General features: G+C 43.4%; 1 protein-coding gene across 8 annotated transcripts in view; it reads right to left on the bottom strand.

The window, feature by feature from the left end:
• The window catches only part of PLA2G6 (phospholipase A2 group VI), a 103,872-nt gene that overhangs the window by 48,371 nt on the left and 33,291 nt on the right, over nt 1-22,210 (bottom strand). For all 8 annotated transcript variants that reach the window (XR_011315026.1, XM_069736962.1, XM_069736957.1 and 5 more), the window contains 3 exons: nt 17,895-17,991; nt 16,763-16,945; nt 6,723-6,831 (listed from right to left, as the gene is read on the bottom strand). Coding sequence is in view for 7 of the 8 variants with exons in the window: in XM_069736962.1 (XP_069593063.1) it covers nt 6,723-6,831; nt 16,763-16,945; nt 17,895-17,991 (389 nt within the window). In the remaining variant the exon portion in view is untranslated. The remainder of the gene's footprint in view (nt 1-6,722; nt 6,832-16,762; nt 16,946-17,894; nt 17,992-22,210) is intronic.

Genomic DNA, 22,210 nt, shown 5'->3' on the forward strand with positions numbered 1-22,210 from the left:
TTCTGTGAAATCGGTCATAGGTGATAGCTTATGCTAAAATTTAACTTTTACTAAACCATTATAAAACACTAGATGGTGGCCAGATTCCAACACATCGGGTATTCTAGAATGCACAGCCACGTAGTATATAACACACCCCATGTAGTATATAGCATAGCCACGTAGTATAGTGCACAGGCACGTAGTATAAAGCACAGCCCACGTAGTATATAACACAGGCAACCCAGTATATAACACAGCCCACGCAGTATGTAACACAGCCCACGCAGTATATAACATAGCCCACGCAGTATATAACACAGCCCACGCCGTATATAACAGAGGCCATGTAGTATATAACACAGCCCACGTAGTATATAGCAATGTGGGCACCATATCCCTGTTAAAAAAAAACAACTAAAATAAAAAATAGTTATATACTCACCTTCCGTAGGCCCCCGGATCCAGTCGAGGCCTTTACCGATGCTCCTCGCGCTCCGGTCCTAAGAATACATTGCTGCTAAGAGTCGAGATCATGCAGCGGTCTCGTGAGACTGCCACGTCATCATCTCGCGAGACCGCTACGTGATCTTGAGTCAGTGCAGCAATGCATTCTTAGGACTGGAGCGCGAAAAGCGGGAAAGGCTGCGGTGGACTTCGGAAGGTGAAAATAAAATGTTTTTTTTAATTATTATTTTTAACATTCTATGTTTTTACTATTGATGCTGCATAGGCAGCATCAATATTAAACAGTAAAGCGGTGTTCAAATCCCGCCCCAATCTCGCTGATTGGTCGCGGCCTATCAGCGACCCAGGATTTCCGTTACGGAAGTTGCAGACAGACAAACAGACGGAAGTACCCCTTAGGCAAATATATATATATATATATATATATATATATATATATATATATATATATATATATATATATATATATATATATATATATATATATATATATATATATATCAAATAATATATATATATATATATATATATATATATATATATCATCAAATAATGCTGATTAAAATAACATACAGAGAACACAATATTGAACTCCAACCGGGATCCTGTGCCCGTAAAGTATGGAGCAATTGAAATTTCATGAGATCAGATAAACCACTAACAGAGAGAGTGGGATCTGGGGTGATCCAAGTGCACAAGCATATACAAGGATCAAATCCAGGAGCTCAGACCTGGGGTTGCGTCGTGGCCACCAGTTGATCTAAGTCACTTATCAATCTGTCTCAATAGTCCAATTAAGGAATAAGTGGACAGTGAGATTCTGATTGAACTAGCAGAGCAAACCCTCCAAATAATATTGGTTGGTTATTCCCCGCTTTATTGTTAGGAATACCTGCCGTGGATGCAATCGTCCCCCTCCGGTTTCCAGACTGCTCCGCCGGTCAGTCCGCGCTGGTGGCAGAGCTAGCGGACACTTGGGTGATGCAGCCACACACAGTGGTGCCTCGTGTGTGGAAGTGGTGAGCGATGTCGGAATACTTTATTATGTTGTACGCAGGAATAGCTACTCCGTAGCTACTCGCATCGTCCACTTCACCAGACGCTAGCTACCCTGCGACAGCAGTTTTGGAAGGACTCTGTAAAGCCCACCTCTTTACCTGAAGCGCGTGAGGAATATCCCAGCCCTTAAGGACTTACCCAGCAGTGGTAGCTTGCGCTAAGTGTCTGTGACTGCGCTTTTTCTGCTCCGATGCGGGTCGCTACAGAGTAGTTATTCCTGCGTATAACAATTATACCAACTAATGACCATTAATCGTGGTTCTTATTATCATGGCAAGATGGAATATGAGACAGGGTATAGAATTATGTTAGCAGCATTAAAATAAAGAGAAGAAGTAGAGTTTTCTATAGCGGTAACGAAGGGTTAAACCCCAGACAGACCAGTTGTATCAGAATTAGAAGTAGTGAATATAAATGCAGCTGAAGCCAAGTTGTTCATCAGACCATGTGGTGATATCGTATTTCAGTTGAATATCCATTTGATCTCCCTTTGTGGAAATCGCATGTATGCGATACCCCGGACCTACTGCTTAAATTGGAAGGTGTCTTGACAGAACCTAACACACTATTGGGCAATATTGATGTGCAGGCTCTGTAGTCGTCTATACCAAGAGAGGGGTCTAGAAGCCATCAACTAATTTTTGAGAATGAGGGGTAGTCAGTATCAGGCTCATAATGAGTTCATACTCAAACTGTTGCCTTTTTGCCTAACAAGAAACTTTTTTCTCTTTGATCGGAAATTCTACCACCAGCTCAGAGACACAGAACCCTTGCGCCCTCACCTTAGCTAATCGGTTCCTGGGCTAGCAGCAGGAGACTCTTGTGTTCAGGGATGGCACAGAGGACACCACTAACAAGCTTGATGTTTGGACCCGCTACATAGATGACATCTTTATATCCTGGAAGGGATCCCGCAGTAAATTCAATGATTTTGTAGCGGGCCTTAACCGTAATGATCTTGGTTTACGGTTTACTTCTGTCCTTGATGAGTCCTCCCAGTTACTTCTAGACATTGTGATAAATTAAGGCCTGAATGGTAAATTAATGACATCCATGTTTAGAAAACCCATTGCAAATGAACTTGTTGCCAAGATGTGAAAGTAGCCACCCTACATATCTGAAAAGACATATCCCCAAGGGCAGGTATCTCAGGCTCGGCAGGAAATGCTCTCACAAACAGAGGTTTAAAGGACAGGCAAGGGATTTTATAGATAGGTTCAGGGAAAGGGGTTACCCTGAGGGAATTCTGAACAAGGCGAAAAGCAAAATTAGGTCTGAATTACTTAACCCTAAACCTAGACCTCCCAAGATGAGGGGTACAAGATTTATCACGGCCTATAACAATGGGGCCCCTAGAGTCCATGACAACTTGGAAAAACACTAGCCAATTCTTTGATAGACACTGATAATGGTGACAAACTAACCCTTTACCCACAATTAACCTATAGAAAAGTAAGATCACTCAATGATAGACTGGTGAATAGCCACTTTAAGACACCAAGGGTGTCTACTTGGTTAACCAACAACCTCAAGGGTGTTTTAGGTGTAACAATTGTGTGGCATGTCCAAATATCAAGACAGGAACTAGCTTTAATAGCAACGTGAGAGGCAATGACTTCAAAATCCGACTATTTACGAACTGCGGCAGACAAGGGGTTATTTATAAGGCCACCTACGACTGCAGAATGGAATATATGGGTAAGACCATACGAGAATTCAGACACAGAATAGGTGACCACCTTAGCGACATCGCACAAAAGAGAGAAAGTAACTAGCGAGACATAACTACCACCACGGGAGAGACATGAAAGGCATCAATTTTATTGGAATTGATAACGTGCCCAAGCCTCCAAGAAGCGGTAACTGGGACAAATTAATATTACAAAGGGAGACAAATGGATATACAACATCACCACATGGTCTCAATGAACAACTTGGCTTCAACTGTTTTGTTTGACTGTAAGGCACTTATGTTCATTACTTCTGCAATTATAATAAAACTAGCCCATCATGGGTTTGACCCTTTGTTACCGCCAAGGATAACCCTACCGCTTTACTTTGTTATTTTAATGCTGGTAGCATAAGTAGATATACCCTGTCTCATATTCAATCTTATGATAAGCACCACGATTATTAGACCATAGGACCTCCCTGTCGCTAGGGTATGGTCTGTTACTCCTTCACTGCCGCCTCTCTAGTTGGTCAGCGATTGGTACACCCTGTGAGGTATATGCGTTCCACGATGTCCAGAAGAGACGCCGGCGTGCGTCTCCGGTACCGGAAGTGACGTGATTATAGCGCCGGCAACCGATGATGGGACGTACATAATTCTAAACAGGAGTATGATGCTAATAATGCTAACGCCTTTCTATTGGACGCCGACAGGTGAGTGTTCTTATCAATTTCACAACCTGTGCTATCATTAGGTTAATTAACTATAGGTTAACTGGCTCCCTGTGCTTTGCTGAAGAGACATTATTACACAGGAGTGGCTCTTATTCTTGGCACTAGCTTCTATATACTACCACCACATTATGTGCTTTGGTCCCTGAAGAGTCCAAATGGAAGAAACGCATCAGGGCTTTCCTAGGAAGAGAGCAGGCCCCATTAATAGGGCTAGTTGTGGACTGACTGTCTGGACAGGAGTAAAAGGGGGAATACACCTTAGGCCGGGATCACACATGCGAGAAACACGTCCGTGTCTCGCATGTGAAATCCAAGCTGTGGCGCCGGCACTCCAGAGCGGAGCGTGCGGCTCCATGTATTGCTATGCGGCCGCACACTCCGCTCCACAGTGCCGGCGCCAGAGCTTGGATTTCACATGCGATACACAGATGTGTTTCTCGCATGTGTGATCCCGGCCTTATTGTAGCACTCATAGGGATCTTGGACTTTCTTCACATGCACTGCCTGTCTTACGCAATGTCAAATGAGTGAGGATATTCCTTTTATTCCCCATCTACATTATCTCACCACTGTGGGGACACTTATGGTTATAAGGACGTCTTTTTATAGAGTAAGATTTAGACCAATGTCACCTTTATTCCACTATTATTTGGACCAGATTGAGCAGATCAACACCAGAGTTTGCTCTACTAGTTCAATCAGACTCTCAATGACCAACTATTCCTTAACTGGACTATAGAGATGATTGATTGATAAGTGACTGGGATCAACTGGTGGCCAAGACGCAACCCCAGGTCTGAGCTCCTGGATTTGATGCTTCTATATGCTTGTGAACCTGGATCATCCCTGATCCCATTCTTTCTGTTAGTCATTTATCTGATCTTAGGAAATTGAATTGCTCCATATTTTATGGGCACAGGATCCCGGATGGAATTTCAGTGTTGTCTTTTCTGTATGTTATTATAAGCAGCATCATTTGATGTGATTTTATAATGATTTAGTAAAATGTACGTTTTAATATCCATCACATGTCGATTTCACAAATGATTGTCAGTGCCTAATACACTGATGGGTAGTCCCCACTTGCTGCTGAGCACCAAGATATTCTGCAGCACTTTACAATTAGGCTGGGACATGTACAGACATTACAAAGCAACACTTAGATCAAGAATTACAGGAGGAGTGAGGACCCTGCTTGTAAGCTTACACTCTATAAGGAAATAGGGGGACACAATAGGTAGAACATGCTTGTCATGTATGGTCCACACATGGTTTCAGATAAAGCTGCATCAGCCAGTATCTGTGCAAGTACAATTACCAAGTTCTATTGGGCGCATAAAGGACATGGAGACAGATGAATAGGAGGGAGCAGATTCTGAGGAAAATGTAGAAATTGGGAACAGGGATGAGACAGAATAGTGAAGTGAGGTGATAGGCTTGTCTAAAGAGATGTGTTTTTACAGCATCCTTGAAAATGGTGGACTTGGGTATTAGTCGGATCATCAGGGGTAGTACATTCCAGAGAACTGGCGCAGCATTAGAGAAGTCTTTGAGATGGAGGTGCAAGGTTCAGATTATCGAGGATGTTAATCTTAGATCAGTTGTAGAACTGTTGAGAGCTTTGTGGGTGAGATAGATAAGTTTATATTGTACTCTGTAGAAGATGGGTAACTAGTGCAATGACTGGCACAGAGAGACGGCATTAGTGTAGCAGCAGGACAGAAGTACGGCTCTGGCTGCCGCATTCAGGACCAATTGGAGAGGAGGGAGACCGATCTGTAGAGTTGCATTAGAACAGATGAGAATGAATCAGAGCAACAGTAAGAGTTTTTGCTGTTTCAAAGGTGAGAAAAGGTCAGATTATGGAGAGGTTTTTAAGATACATGAATGAGCAAGTGATTGGATACAGGAAATTAAGGAAAGTTCTATGTCAAATATGACCCCAAGACAGCGAGTGTGCTGCTTAGGGAGTTATGGTTGAACCACCCAAGGAAATTGAAATATCAGGTATGGGTAGGTTAGTAGAGGGAGGAAACATTAAGAAGCTCAGTTTTGGAGAGATTCACTTTCAAATAGAGAGAGAACATTATATTACAGATAGCGAACAGACAATCCATGGCAGGGTGATGTCAGGATAAGATGTGTATAACTGGGTGTCGTCAGCATAAAGATGGTACTGGGAACCAAATCTGCTGATGGTTTCTCCAAGAGGGAAAGAGTATAGACAAAAGAGGAGGGGGCCTTGTAGTGAATCTGAAGTAACACTGACAGTAGGGGAAAGAGGAGATGAAGAATAGCCAGCAAATGATAAGAGTGAAGGAGCGGTCAAAAAGGTGGGAAGATACTTTTGTAACGGCAGTTTCAGTAATGTGTAAGGAGCAAAAAAACAGATAGTAAAGGGTCAAGAAGAGACCTGAGAGATAGCAGATTAGACTGGAGTGGATCAAACATTTTAGAAGTTTTGAGATGAAGGGGAGATCAGAGACAAGTCTGTAATTAGCAGTACAGTTCTGGTCACAGGATTTTTTTTTTTTGTGAAATATTTTAATTTGGTGGGCTATGCCACCCAGGAAAAGGGACTGAAGGAGATGTGAGGTAATAGGACCGGTGGAGCAGGTAATAGGGAGAGAAGAAGCGAGGAGCCTGGTAACTTCCTTTTCTGTGACAGGTTCAAAGGTAAGAAATTAACTTTAGTTGGAGGGGGTGGGATCTTTGATGGCTTGCACTGTAGAATACATCATGCACTTGATATAAGTCAAATATACATTTTCCACTATTAACTTAACACTACAGTGATTGAAATGCATTACCTTTACTTGCTCTAGCTGCAAGGAGTCCTGGCGTTTCCCCAAAATCATTAGCCAGCTCCACATCAGCACCAAAAACCATGAGGGCTTTAATAAGCTCCAGGTGATCTTTCTGTTGAGGAAGAATCATGTAGATGTCAGTCCTTCAATGCTTTCCGCTTATGTTGGGTGTTGAGTTAATCTAATGTTAAAGATTCCAATTCAGTCATTAGTTAGGATTTGGCCATGACCACTGGGCAGCTATCTAGGTCTTCATCACTGCGGTGATATCATCCTAGTAATGCTCTACCACAGTTATGACAGCAACTACCAAAGATCCTGCTGTCTGAAAAGATAAAAGCAAAGGAATGCCATCTAGTGGCCAAACCGTTGTCGGTGTCCATACTGCTCCAATGGCCAGGCATGTAGCGCTAATACGGATTCAGACATGTTTTTTTGTACCTGTGAACAGCGGAGCAGCCCCACGGAAGACTTCAGAATCAGTCTACCTGAACCATTGAGAATGAATACACTCATAGTGCAACACTATACTTCATATTATGGTGTTAAATGTGTGAAATTTCTATAATGCTAAAAAACTGATGTGCACTTCATAGTTTTCCACAGTGCCTAATTTCAAGCCCCCCCATCAGCTTGAGGATGCAGTGGGGGGGGTCACCACAGCCACAGCTCCTAAGATAGCAGCATTGACCCATGTGATTGCTTCCTTGGCGGTGTGCTCTTGTGCACAGCTGCTAAACGGCGTTCAGCACTTGAATACACAGGGATTGGCTTCCTTGCATCTGTACATGATGAACGGTTTAGCCAGGGAAGATACATTTGCAAATGATGTCATGGCCGCCACCTTGACAATTATGGACAACTGCACCCTGTGTACACAACACATCCATGGGCAACACAAGCAGGGGCTTGAAATGAGGTGCTGCAGTCAGGAATGATGCATTTTCTATGAATACATCAGTTCATATACAGTGGGGCAAAAAAGTATTTAGTCAGTCAGCAATAGTGCAAGTTCCACCACTTAAAAAGATGAGAGGCGTCTGTAATTTACATCATAGGTAGACCTCAACTATGGGAGACAAACTGGGAAAAAAAAATCCAGAAAATCACATTGTCTGTTTTTTTATCATTTTTTTGCACATTATGGTGGAAAATAAGTATTTGGTCAGAAACAAACAATCAAGATTTCTGGCTCTCACAGACCTGTAACTTCTTCTTTAAGAGTCTCCTCTTTCCTCCACTCATTACCTGTAGTAATGGCACCTGTTTAAACTTGTTATCAGTATAAAAAGACACCTGTGCACACCCTCAAACAGTCTGACTCCAAACTCCACTATGGTGAAGACCAAAGAGCTGTCAAAGAACACCAGAAACAAAATTGTAGCCCTGCACCAGGCTGGGAAGACTGAATCTGCAATAGCCAACCAGCTTGGAGTGAAGAAATCAACAGTGGGAGCAATAATTAGAAAATGGAAGACATACAAGACCACTGATAATCTCCCTCGATCTGGGGCTCCATGCAAAATCCCACCCCGTGGGGTCAGAATGATCACAAGAACGGTGAGCAAAAATCCCAGAACCATGCGGGGGGACCTAGTGAATGAACTGCAGAGAGCTGGGACCAATGTAACAAGGCCTACCAAAAGTAACACACTACTCCACCATGGACTCAGATCCTGCAGTGCCAGACGTGTCCCACTGCTTAAGCCAGTACATGTCCGGGTCCGTCTGAAGTTTGCTAGAGAGCATTTGGATGATCCAGAGGAGTTTTGGGAGAATGTCCTATGGTCTGATGAACCCAAACTGGAACTGTTTGGTAGAAACACAACTTGTCGTGTTTGGAGGAAAAAGAATACTGAGTTGCATCCATCAAACACCATACCTACTGTAAAGCATGGTGGTGGAAACATCATGCTTTGGGGCTGTTTCTCTGCAAAGGGGCCAGGACGACTGATCCGGGTACATGAAAGAATGAATGGGGCCATGTATCGTGAGATTTTGAGTGCAAACCTCCTTCCATCAGCAAGGGCATTGAAGATGAAACGTGGCTGGGTCTTTCAACATGACAATGATCCAAAGCACACTGCCAGGGCAACGAAGGAGTGGCTTCGTAAGAAGCATTTCAAGGTCCTGGAGTGGCCTAGCCAGTCTCCAGATCTCAACCCTATAGAAAACCTTTGGAGGGAGTTGAAAGTCCGTGTTGCCAAGCGAAAAGCCAAAAACATCACTGCTCTAGAGGAGATCTGCATGGAGGAATGGGCCAACATACCAACAACAGTGTGTGGCAACCTTGTGAAGACTTACAGAAAACGTTTGACCTCTGTCATTGCCAACAAAGGATATATTACAAAGTATTGAGATGAAATTTTGTTTCTGACCAAATACTTATTTTCCACCATAATATGCAAATAAAATGATAAAAAAACAGACAATGTGATTTTCTGGATTTTTTTTTCTCAGTTTACCTCCCATAGTTGAGGTCTACCTATGATGTAAATTACAGACGCCTCTCATCTTTTTAAGTGGTGGAACTTGCACTATTGCTGACTGACTAAATACTTTTTTGCCCCACTGTATGTCTCCTACCTTTCTATACTAGCAACTTTATGAACGACAACATGGCACTAAAAAGAAAGTTTAACTCTTGATCTCCTTTTCCCCATGGGCAATGTTGTGAGTTCTGTTTTTGGGCTCCCTCTGGTGGTTACTGATGGTACTGGGTGACTTGTGTTCTCTGCGGTCTCTGGTGTCCACCTGTTCCATCAGGTTATGGGAGTTTCCTATTTAACCTGGCTTTTTTGTCATTTCCTCGCCGGCTATCAATGTAATCAGCGTGTCTTTTTACCTCTGCTCCCTGCGTCTGTTATCTTCAGGACAAGCTAAGTTTTGATTTTCCTGTTCCACGTTGCTTTATTTTTGTCTTAGTCCAGCTTGCAGATATGTGATTCCTTGCTGCTGGTTGCTCTAGTGGGCTGAAATTACTCCTCATGTTCCATGAGTTGGCACATGAGTTCAAGTAACTTCAGGATGGTTTTTTGAAGGGTTTTTCGCTGACCGCGCAGTTCACTTTTGTATCCTCTGCTATCTAGCTTTAGCGGGCCTCATTTTTGCTGATTCTATTTCCATAACTACGTATGTGCTTTCCTCTCATTTCACCGTTATTACATGTGGGGGGCTGCTATTTCTGTGGGGTGTTTCTCTGGAGGCAAGTGAGGTCTGTGTTTCTTCTAATAGGGGAAGTTAATGCTTCGGCTGGCGCAAGACGTCTAGGAATCATCGTAGGCACGTTCCCCGGCTACTGCTAGTTGTGTGTTTAGGTTCAGGATCGCGGTCAGCTCAGGTTCCATCACCCTAGAGCTTGTTTGGTTTTTGTGCTTGTCCTTTTGTGATCCCCTGCCATTGGGATCATGACAGTATAGCCGGCCACAAAAAAAAATTGGTCATCGTTTTGGCTGAAGTAGGAGGAAAAGTAGTCTGAGTAAGTTTTTTTTTTTTTCCCTCCTCAGTGTTTGCTGCCTAGCCTTAATTGCAGCTTGGCTGCTTCTTTCGTCCTCTTAATCCTTGAATGGCTCTGACCTCAGCTGTTTATCATGGACGTCCAGAGTTTGGCTTCCAGCCTGAATAATCTTGCTGCTAAGGTTCAAAATATACAAGATTTTGTTGTACATACGCCTATGTCTGAACCTAGAATTCCTATCCCAGAGTTTTTTTCTGGAGATAGATCTAGTTTTCTGAATTTTAGGAACAATTGCAAGTTGTTTCTTTCCTTGAAATCTCGCTCCTCTGGAGACCCTGCTCAGCAGGTCAAGATTGTTATATCTTTCCTGCGGGGTGACCCTCAGAATTGGGCATTTGCATTGGCACCAGGGGATCCTGCGTTGCTCAATGAGGATGCGTTTTTTCTGGCATTGGGTTTGCTCTATGAGGAACCTAACCTAGAGATTCAGGCTGAAAAAGCTTTATTGGCTCTCTCTCAGGGGCAAGATGAAGCAGAAATATATTGTCAGAAATTTCGGAAATGGTCGGTGCTTACTCAGTGGAATGAGTGCGCTCTGGCTGCAAAATTCAGAGATGGCCTTTCTGAGGCCATTAAAGATGTTATGGTGGGGTTCCCGGCGCCTACAGGTCTGAATGAGTCCATGACTATGGCTATTCAGATTGATCGGCGTTTACGGGAGCGCAAACCTGTGCACCAATTGGCGGTGTCTTCTGAACAGGCACCTGAGATAATGCAATGTGATAGAATTCAGTCCAGAAGTGAACGGCAAAATTATAGGCGGAAAAATGGATTGTGTTTTTATTGTGGTGATTCAGCTCATGTTATATCAGCATGCTCTAAACGCACAAAAAAGGTTGATAAGTCTGTTGCCATTGGTACTTTACAGTCTAAGTTCATTCTGTCTGTGACTCTGATTTGTTCATTATCATCCATTTCCGTCGATGCCTATGTGGATTCAGGCGCTGCCCTGAGTCTTATGGATTGGTCATTTGCCAATCGCTGTGGGTTTAGTCTGGAACCTCTGGAAGTTCCTATTCCTTTGAAAGGAATTGACTCTACACCTTTGGCTATGAATAAACCTCAGTACTGGACACAAGTGACCATGCGTATGACTCCCGTTCATCAGGAGGTGATTCGCTTCCTGGTACTGTATAATTTACATGATGTCTTAGTGCTTGGTCTGCCATGGTTACAAACTCATAACCCAGTCCTGGACTGGAAAACAATGTCTATGTTAAGCTGGGGATGTCAGGGGGTTCATGATGATGCATCTCCGATTTCTATCGCTTCATCTACTCCTTCTGAGGTTCCGGTATTTTTGTCTGATTATCGGGAGGTTTTTGAGGAGCCTAAGCTCAGTTCGCTTCCTCCTCACAGGGATTGCGATTGTGCTATAGATTTGATTCCTGGCAGTAAATTCCCTAAAGGTCGTTTGTTCAATCTGTCAGTGCCAGAGCATACTGCTATGCGGAATTATGTTAAGGAGTCCTTGGAAAAGGGACATATCCGTCCATCTTCGTCCCCTTTGGGAGCAGGTTTTTTTTTCGTGGCCAAAAAAGATGGTTCCTTGAGGCCTTGCATAGATTATCGTCTTTTGAATAAGATTACAGTCAAATATCAGTATCCTTTGCCATTGTTGACTGATTTGTTCGCTCGCATTAAGGGGACTAAATGGTTCACTAAGATTGATCTTCGGGGTGCGTATAATCTTGTGCGGATAAGGCAGGGTGATGAGTGGAAAACCGCATTTAATACCCCTGAGGGCCATTTCGAGTATTTGGTGATGCCTTTTGGACTTTCTAATGCTCCTTCTGTCTTCCAGTCTTTTATGCACGATATTTTCCGTGAATATCTGGATAAATTTATTATCGTGTATTTGGATGATGTTTTGGTTTTTTCTGATGACTGGGAGTCTCATGTTCAGCAGGTCAGGAAGGTGTTTCAGGTCCTGCGGGCCAATTCTTTGTTTGTAAAGGGTTCTAAAGGTCTCTTTGGAGTCCAGAAGATTTCTTTTTTGGGGTATATTTTTTCCCCTTCTACTATTGAGATGGATCCCGTCAAGGTTCAGGCTATTTGTGACTGGACGCAGCCTACATCTCTTAAGAGTCTACAGAAGTTCTTGGGCTTTGCTAATTTTTATCGTCGCTTCATAACTAATTTTTCTAGTGTTGTTAAGCCTTTGACGGATTTGACTAAGAAGGGTGCTGATGTTACTGATTGGTCTCCTGCGGCTGTGGAGGCCTTTCAGGAACTTAAGCACCGGTTTTCTTCTGCTCCTGTGTTGCGTCAGCCAGATACGTCGCTTCCTTTTCAGGTTGAGGTTGATGCTTCCGAGATCGGAGCGGAGCCGCTTTGTCACAGAGAAGCTCGGATGGCTCAGTGATGAAGCCATGTGCGTTCTTTTCTAGAAAATTTTCGCCCGCTGAACGGAATTATGATGTTGGTAATCGGGAGCTTCTGGCCATGAAGTGGGCATTTGAGGAGTGGCGTCATTGGCTTGAGGGTGCTAGACATCGTGTGGTGGTCTTGAGTGATCACAAAAATCTGATGTACCTTGAGTCTGCCAAGCGTCTGAATCCTAGACAGGCTCGTTGGTCACTGTTTTTCTCCCGTTTCAATTTTGTGGTTTCATACCTGCCAGGTTCAAAGAATGTGAAGGCAGATGCTCTTTCTAGGAGTTTTGTGCCTGACTCCCCTGGAAATTCTGAGGCCACTGGTATCCTTAGGGATGGGGTGATTTTGTCGGCTGTCTCCCCAGACTTGCGACGTGCTTTGCAGGAGTTTCAGGCGGATAAACCTGATCGTTGTCCGCCGGAAAGACTGTTTGTTCCGGATAATTGGACCAGTAGAGTCATCTCCGAGGTCCATTCTTCTGTGTTGGCAGGTCATCCTGGAATATTTGGTACTAGAGACTTGGTGGCCAGGTCTTTTTGGTGGCCTTTCTTGTCAAGGGATGTGCGTTCTTTCGTGCAGTCTTGTGGAGTTTGCGCTCGGGCTAAGCCTTGCTGTTCTCGGGCCAGTGGATTGTTGTCACCTTTGCCTATCCCGAAGAGGCCTTGGACGCACATTTCCATGGACTTTATTTCGGATCTCCCTGTCTCTCAAAAAATGTCCGTCATATGGGTTGTGTGTGACCGCTTTTCTAAGATGGTTCATCTGGTACCCTTGCCTAAGTTACCTTCCTCCTCTGAGTTGGTCCCTCTGTTTTTTCAAAACGTGGTCCGTTTGCATGGCATTCCGGAGAACATCGTTTCTGACAGGGGATCCCAGTTTGTGTCTAGATTTTGGCGGACGTTCTGTGCTAAGATGGGCATTGATTTGTCCTTTTCGTCTGCATTCCATCCCCAGACGAATGGCCAGACGGAACGAACTAATCAGACTTTAGAAACTTATTTAAGGTGTTTTGTTTCTGCTGATCAAGATGACTGGGTTTCCTTTTTGCCGCTTGCCGAGTTTGCCCTTAATAATCGGGCTAGTTCTGCTACCTTGGTTTCTCCTTTCTTTTGTAATTCGGGGTTTCATCCTCGTTTTTCCTCTGGTCAGGTGGATTGTCTTCTGATTGTCCTGGAGTGGACATGGTGGTGGATAGGTTGCATCAGATTTGGAGTCATGTGGTGGACAATTTGAAGTTGTCCCAGGAGAGGGCTTAGCAGTTTGCTAATCGCCGTCGCCGCGTGGGTCCTCGACTTCTTGTTGGGGACTTGGTGTGGTTGTCTTCTCGTTTTGTTCCTATGAAGGTCTCTTCTCCTAAGTTCAAGCCTCGGTTCATCGGTCCCTATAGGATCTTGGAAATTCTTAACCCTGTGTCGTTTCGTTTGGATCTCCCGGCATCGTTTGCTATTCATAATGTGTTCCATCGGTCGTTGTTGCGGAAGTATGAGGTACCTGTTGTTCCTTCGCTTGAGCCTCCTGCTCCGGTGCTGGTGGAGGGTGAATTGGAGTATGTTGTGGAGAAGATCTTGGATTCTCGTGTTTCCAGACGGAAACTCCAGTATTTGGTCAAGTGGAAGGGTTATGGTCAGGAGGATAATTCTTGGGTGATTGCCTCTGATGTTCATGCTGCCGATTTGGTCCGTGCTTTTCATAGGGCTCATCCTGGTCGCCCTGGTGGTTCTCGTGAGGGTTCGGTGACCCCTCCTCAAGGGGGGGGTACTGTTGTGAGTTCTGTGTTTGGGCTCCCTCTGGTGGTTACTGATGGTACTGGGTGACTTGTGTTCTCTGCGGTCTCTGGTGTCCACCTGTTCCATCAGGTTATGGGAGTTTCCTATTTAACCTGGCTTTTTTGTCATTTCCTCGCCGGCTATCAATGTAATCAGCGTGTCTTTTTACCTCTGCTCCCTGCGTCTGTTATCTTCAGGACAAGCTAAGTTTTGATTTTCCTGTTCCACGTTGCTTTATTTTTGTCTTAGTCCAGCTTGCAGATATGTGATTCCTTGCTGCTAGTTGCTCTAGTGGGCTGAAATTACTCCTCATGTTCCATGAGTTGGCACATGAGTTCAAGTAATTTCAGGATGGTTTTTTGAAGGGTTTTTCGCTGACCGCGCAGTTCACTTTTGTATCCTCTGCTATCTAGCTTTAGCGGGCCTCATTTTTGCTGACTATTTTCATAACTACGTATGTGCTTTCCTCTCATTTCACCGTTATTACATGTGGGGGGCTGCTATTTCTGTGGGGTGTTTCTCTGGAGGCAAGTGAAGTCTGTGTTTCTTCTAATAGGGGAAGTTAATCCTTCGGCTGGCGCGAGACGTATAGGAATCATCGTAGGCACGTTCCCCGGCTACTGCTAGTTGTGTGTTTAGGTTCAGGATCGCGGTCAGCTCAGGTTCCATCACCCTAGAGCTTGTTTGGTTTTTGTGCTTGTCCTTTTGTGATCCCCTGCCATTGGGATCATGACAGGGCAAGTTGTATCATCACAGCAGTTTACTGGGCACTATAGCACTTTATTGCTTAATTAATGTGATCTGGTCCTCCTATTAGTAGGTTTGTTTGAGGACTTTTACTGCTTTACACGCTAATTGTTACTAGATACAATACTGTAGCATTTACCTAGGGAACAAGCACATTCGTAATTAAAAGTCCAGTTGGGTGTATGATTTATTATTTATGGATTACACCATGGATGTTCAAGTGTCCTTTTCTACGGCATCCCCTACATGACATTTTGTTGGTATACTCGTTTTAACCGTTTTTGAAGTAATAAAAACACATTTTATCTAGGATCTCTTCTTGGAACTGGTTCTCTAATTTCTATTTGGAAATACGGTTCATTCGTGTGTATTATAGTGAAATGAGTAGTCTACGTAGCCGGAGTGTTAACCCTTGTCCACTGCTTAAGGTGTATATATATGGGCACATGAGAAATCAAAACTGGAGGGGAACTGGTCTGTGAAATCACAATTGTACAACATTTGGATGGCTGCTAGTGGCATTAGGCTAGGGAAGAGTTGGCACCAAGATGCACCATTGCAGAAAAGTGTGCTCTGAGCAATGTTCTGCTGAAAAATCTCAGGGATGGTATTCGTTCGACATGTTGCATCTACCTAAACAATATTCCAGGTCAAGGACACATGATTCTCTAATATAAGAGGCAGCACAATGCGCCTGCCATGTTGCCTAACTTGTTCACGAATGGTTTGAGTATCACGACAAAGCCCGAAAATACATCAATCAGACCTCATCTGTGGGACGTGCTTATGGGCAGCACGGTGGCGCAGTGGTTAGCACAGCAGCCTTGCAGCGCTGGAGTCCTGGGTTCTAATCCCACCCAGGACAACATCTGCAAAGAGTTTGTATGTTCTCTCCGTGTTTGCGTGGGTTTCCTCCGGGCACTCCGGTTTCCTCCCACATTCCAAAGACATACTGATAGGGATTCTAGATTGTGAGCCCCATCGGGGACAGTGGTGATAATGTGTGCAAAACTGTAAAGCGCTGCGGAATATGTTAGCGCTATATAAAAATAAAGATTATTATTATTATTTATTATTATTAAAAACACTTTCGATCTACAGGTCCCATTTTGCCATTTACAGGACTTGGTGGCTTTGCTGCTAGAATCTTGCTGATGAATATCCTACAACAACTTCTGAGATCTTGTGGGGTTCTGAAACAAGTTGGCGCTATACTAGTACAACAAGGGGGACCTACACAATATTAGTCAGATGGTTTTATTGCTATGTGTTAACGTATATTGGAGATCTGGAAAAAGACTGAAATAACATACTATTAATAAAAGGTTTTGCTCGTAGATGCATTAAGTATTAGTTATGGGCAGAAATAGGATCACAAAAACTTTAGATTACGAGTAAAGTTTAGAACATGTGCTCGTCAGCACGAAATGATCAGCGCACACCATTTTTGTCAACATCCTCTTGGTGGGTTTACATTGTCCACCCCCTTTGGCAGCGAGATAATTAGACATTATAAAGTTATGCACCATATCTCGGGCCAGGTTGTGTGTGAAATCTTATCCGCACACCTTTCGTAACATCTCATTTTTACCGCTATCTAAACCAATATCAAAGTGAACCATTAGGAATTGTCATACCTTCATAGCAAGATGCAGGGCTGAATTTCCATGTTCACCCTTAGAATTTGGGTTTGCTCCATTTGTCAAGAGCACCATGACGCAGTCAAATCGGTCCTTCTTGACCATAATGTGTAAAGGTGTTTCTGCTGTTCTACTTACAGCATTAACTTTACTACCGCGCTCAAGCATCAGTACAGCCATCTACAGAAAGAAAAATGGAAATACACAATAAGTAATCGGCAGCCTCAAAACACTATATAAAGATCTTTAAGCCTGTACATAGAAGTAGGACCATGGATTATGCTCTATCACTCTTCCTTTCTATTCTTTCTGCCTATGCAGAGGCTCATCTTTCAGGTTTCCTATCCATCTGGTGGTAGTGTGCTGCTCCCTGTCCAACCATCTAGATCAAGAGCAGGAACCAAACTTCTGAAGTTTACCCACACCTCAATTCATTCCTATGCTCTCCCATTTTTTTCGTTGCATTTGATGGACCCTTGTCCTTTTTATGTACTGCGAAAAAAAAAAATCAAGATCTCACCTCCGAGACATCATCTACCTCATGAACAGAAATCCCACAGAAGTGGATGGAACCAAGTATGTGCAGCCACCTCTCTGGTCACGGCGACCGCAGCACCAGTCTGAAAGGGGATATGGGACCCCGATCCTGGACTGGCACATTTCAGACATCTTTGGCACTTTCTTTGCCCCTTATAGATAGATTATATAGATTGCTGATAGAGCAATAACAGTTTCTGAACCTCCCCTGTGGAACTGCACATGTTGTAAAAAGTATTAGATATGTGGCCGCAGATGTAATGGACTTTGCAATAGTTGCTGCTCTATGCAAAAAAACAAACAAAAAAAAAAAAAAAAAAACACAGTTGAACCAAGCTGTTGCCACAGAGTGATGCAGTAAAAAGCTTGCCATCTCCACATCTGTACATCCATTTCTCATGGGATCCGTCATAATTCAAAATTAAGGACAAGATGCCAATGTGAACATGGCTGCACTGGTGCCAGTCAGTTTGCTGGCATGTCTATCACTTGTAGCTGCCATACACATAAGATTGGCTTAATCACTGCTCCATTTAACTGGAGAAAAAGAATAAAAAAAGGCTTTATATTTTTATGTCCAGCAATGTCATACCTCAGCGGTCTTTGCCCAATGCAAAGGGATTGCATGATATTTAGGATCTTCAACATGGACCTGGGCTGCTGCAACATCCAATATAGCTTCAGCACATCTAGGTAAAACAAAGTTACGTTTTTTGGGTGGGAATTTAAAACAAAAAAGCAACAATCAGGCTTCAGTAAAGCAAGGATTTTTGAGAATGAAAAAAAAAAAACCCCCATGAAAACTAATATGACATATTAGCTCCAACTCTGATTGTCCCTTTTGGAAATCTAACATCCAGGATAACTAATAAACGGCTGAACATAGTAAGAAAAACCTATCTGGGGCTTGTACAACTATACAATACTTATGAAAATGCAGTAATGCCTAGAGTGAACACGCTATATTTAACAGAACCGTGAATGTGATGGACAGATATAAAGTTCTGCGATAAAGTGATTGCCCCCTTCCTGATTTCTTATTCTTTTGGATGTTTGTCACACTTAAATGTTTCAGATCAACAGATTTAAATATTAGAGAAAGATAACAAGTAACCACAAAATGCAGTTTTTAAGGTCATTATTATGGTTAAGGGAAAAAGAAATCCAAACCTGCAGGGCCCTGTGTGAAAAAGGGATTGTCCTTATACCTAATAACTGGGTGGGCCACCCCTAGCAGCAACAAGTACAATCAAGTGTAATGTATAGAACCAGCCGCATTTAAATACAAAAGTCGCCAATATATTAACTCAAACTAAAGATTGAAAAAATAGGAGAACTAGAGTCTTCATATGTTAAAAAATTCTATTATTTATGTAAAAAAAAATTTTTTAGTACACATGATAGATTATATAAATAAATACAATGTTTAATTAACCCCTTAGTGACAGAGCCAATTTGGTACTTCATGACCGAGCCAATTTTTGCAATTCTGACCACTGTCACTTTATGAGGTTATAACTCTGGAACGCTTCAACGGATCCCGCTGATTCAGAGAATGTTTTTTCGTGACATATTGTACTTCATGTTAGTGGTAACATTTCTTTGATATTACTTGCGATTATTTATGAAAAAAACGGAAATATGGCGAAAATTTTTAAAATTTTGCAAATTTCAAACTTTGTATTTTTATGCCCTTAAATCAGAGAGATATGTCACGAAAAATAGTTAATAAATAACATTTCCCACATGTCTACTTTACATCAGCACAATTTTGGAACCAAAATTTTTTTTTTGTTAGGGAGTTATAAGGGTTAAAAGTTGACCAGCAATTTCTCATTTTTACAACACCATTTTTTTAGGGACCACATCACATTTGAAGTCATTTTGAGGGGTCTATATGATAGAAAATAACGAAGTGTGACACCATTCTAAAAACTGCACCCCTCAAGGTTCTCAAAACCACATTCAAGAAGTTTATTAACCCTTTACGTGCTTCACAGGAACTGAAACAATGTGGAAGGAAAAAATGAACATTTAACTTTTTTTTGCAAACATCTTAATTCAGAACCATTTTTTTTATTTTCACATGTGTAAAAACAGAAATGTAACCATAAATTTTGTTATGCAATTTCTCCTGAATACGCCAATACCCCATAAGTGGGGGTAAACCACTGTTTGGGCGCACCGCAGAACTTGGAAGTGAAGGAGCGCCGTTTGACCTTTTCAATGCAGAATTGGCTGGAATTGAGATCGGACGCCATGTCACGTTTGGAGAGCCCCTGATGTGCCTAAACAGTGGAAACTCCCCACAAGTGACACCATTTTGGAAACTAGACCCCTTAAGGAACTTATCTAGATGTGTGGTGAGCACTTTGAACCCCCAAGTGCTTCACGGAAGTTTATAACGTAGAGCCGTGAAAATAAAAAAATCGCTTTTGTTTACACAAAAATGATCTTTTTGCCCCCAAATTTTTATTTTCACAAGGGTAACAGGAGAAATTAGACCACAAAAGTTGTTGTGCGATTTCTCCTGAGTACGTTGATACCCAATATGTGGGGGTAACCCACTGTTTGGGCGCACCGCAGAGCTTGGAAGAGAAGGAGTGCCGTTTTACTTTTTCAATGTAGAATTGTCTGGAATTGAGATCGGACGCCATGTCGGGTTTGGAGAGCCCCTGATGTGCCTAAACAGTGGAAACCCCCAAGTGACACCATTTTGGAAACTAGACCCCCCATGGAACTTATCTAGATGTGTGGTGAGAACTTTGAATGCCCAAGTGCTTCACAGAAGTTTAGAATGCAGAGTCGTGAAAATAAATATATTTTTTTCCACAAAAAAGATATTGTAGCCCCCAAGTTTTTATTTTCACAAGGGTAACAGGAGAAATTGGACCACTAAAGTTGTTGTTCAATTTATCCTGAGTACGCTGATGCCCCATATGTGGGGGTAACCCACTGTTTGGGCGCACGGCAGAGCTCAGAAGGGAGGGAGCACTATTTGACTTTTTGAGCGCAAAATTGGCTGTCGTGTTTGGAGACCCCCCTGATGTACCTAAACAGTGGAAACCCCCCAATTCTAGCTCCAACCCTAACCCCAACACACCCCTAACCCTAACATGATCCATAATCCTAATCACTAACCCTAAGGATAATCACAACCCTTACCCCAAAACAACCCTAATGTCAACCCTAACCATAACCCTAATCAAAACCCTAAATCCAACACACCCCTAATCCTAATCTCAACCCTAACCTCAAACCTAACCCTAATCCCAATACACCCCTAATCACAACCCTAACCTTAACCCTAATCCCAAACCTAACCCTAATCCCAAGCGTAACCCTAATGCCAACCCTAACCCTAATCCAAACCCTAACCCTAACCCCAACTCAAACCCTAACTTTAGCGCATGCGCCCGCCATTTTCTTTTCCCCGGCGGCCAGGAGGAGCAGCAGGAGGACCCAGGGACACCGGTGAGTATGATAGGGTCCCCGAATCCCCCTATTTCTCTGTCCTCTGATGTGCGATCACATCAGAGGACAGAGAATTACACTTTGCTTTTTTTTTTTTTTTTTTTGCGGTCGCCGGTAAACAGTTAATTACCGGCGATCGCAAAACAGGGGTCGGTAAAACCGACCCCGATCATGCTCTTTGGGGTCTCGGCTACCCCCGGTAGCCGAGACCCCAAAGATTCTCCCGGGGCCGGCCGGCGGGCGCACTGCGCATGCGCCCGCCATTTTTAAGATGGCGGCGCCCATTGGGAGCCACAAGGAGCACCGGGGGAGACAGGTGAGTATCGGGGGGCGATCGGGGACCCCTTTTCTCTGTCCTCTGATGTGCGATCACATCGGAGGACAGAGAAATTAAAAAGAAATCGCCTTTTTTTTTTTTTTTTTTTTTTTTTTTTGCGATCGCCGGTAAACGGTTAATTACCGGCGATCGCAAATGCGGGGTCGGTACAAAACCCCCCGAATCATGTTCTCTGGGGTCTCGGCTACCCCCGGCAGCCGAGACCCGGGAGAAAATCCGACTCTGGGGGGCGCTATTTACTTTTTCCACAGCGCCGCTAATTAACGGCGCTGTGGTTTAAGTACCCTTAGCGGCCGCCGTTAAAAGGCGTATCGGCGGTCGCTAAGGGGTTAAATATCATATTCATAGAGATTGATCCTAAAAGGTGACAACATAGAGCAGCCGCCAACCAGGACAAATGTAACACTGTGCTGAAAATTATATCTGCATGAACAATGTGTCAAATCATAGGCTCACAATCCTAGTACAATAGGAAAAAAGTAATAGCAAGGTGCTAGTTAAGCCATACAATTAGTCCCAAGCTAAAAAGACACAATACGTTTCTCGTAGTGCAACGCTATTTCAGAGAAACACACAAACATAAACTGAATAAGGGGTTAATTACCCATGACGGTGTCTGTGTTTCAATCCAGTCCCGGGGGCGACCACTCACCCCGACGCGCGTTTCACGAGCGTGATTGTCGCTTCCTCAAGGGGGCGTGGTCTCAATGAGTACACGTCGGCATTAAATACCCGGCAGCTCCGATCACCGGCAACAGACATTTGTATAAGGGGAAGGAGTTTTTCTCTTCCCCTTTTTCTTTTGGTTCTCTATTTTATGTCATTCCTTCTTTTTTCTAATCACTTACCAGTTAATTAATTTGGCAGCGTATCTGCCGTGCCCCGGGTTCCGCTGTGCTCTTCTCATTGCCTTGTCCTGGTCGGATTAATTGCGGCTTGGCGCCTGCCGCTGCTGACCTGTGCATGGGTGATGGGATTTAGCGCTACGTAGCTTTGGTATGGGGTTTGCGCATGCGCAATGGCGGAATATACAATTGGCTGTTGCCGGCCATGTGACGGGAGCTGCCAGGTATTTAATGCCGACGTGTACTCATTGA

Source organism: Ranitomeya imitator, chromosome 8 (genome assembly GCF_032444005.1).
Source record: "Ranitomeya imitator isolate aRanImi1 chromosome 8, aRanImi1.pri, whole genome shotgun sequence".
Classification (NCBI taxonomy): domain Eukaryota; kingdom Metazoa; phylum Chordata; class Amphibia; order Anura; family Dendrobatidae; genus Ranitomeya; species Ranitomeya imitator.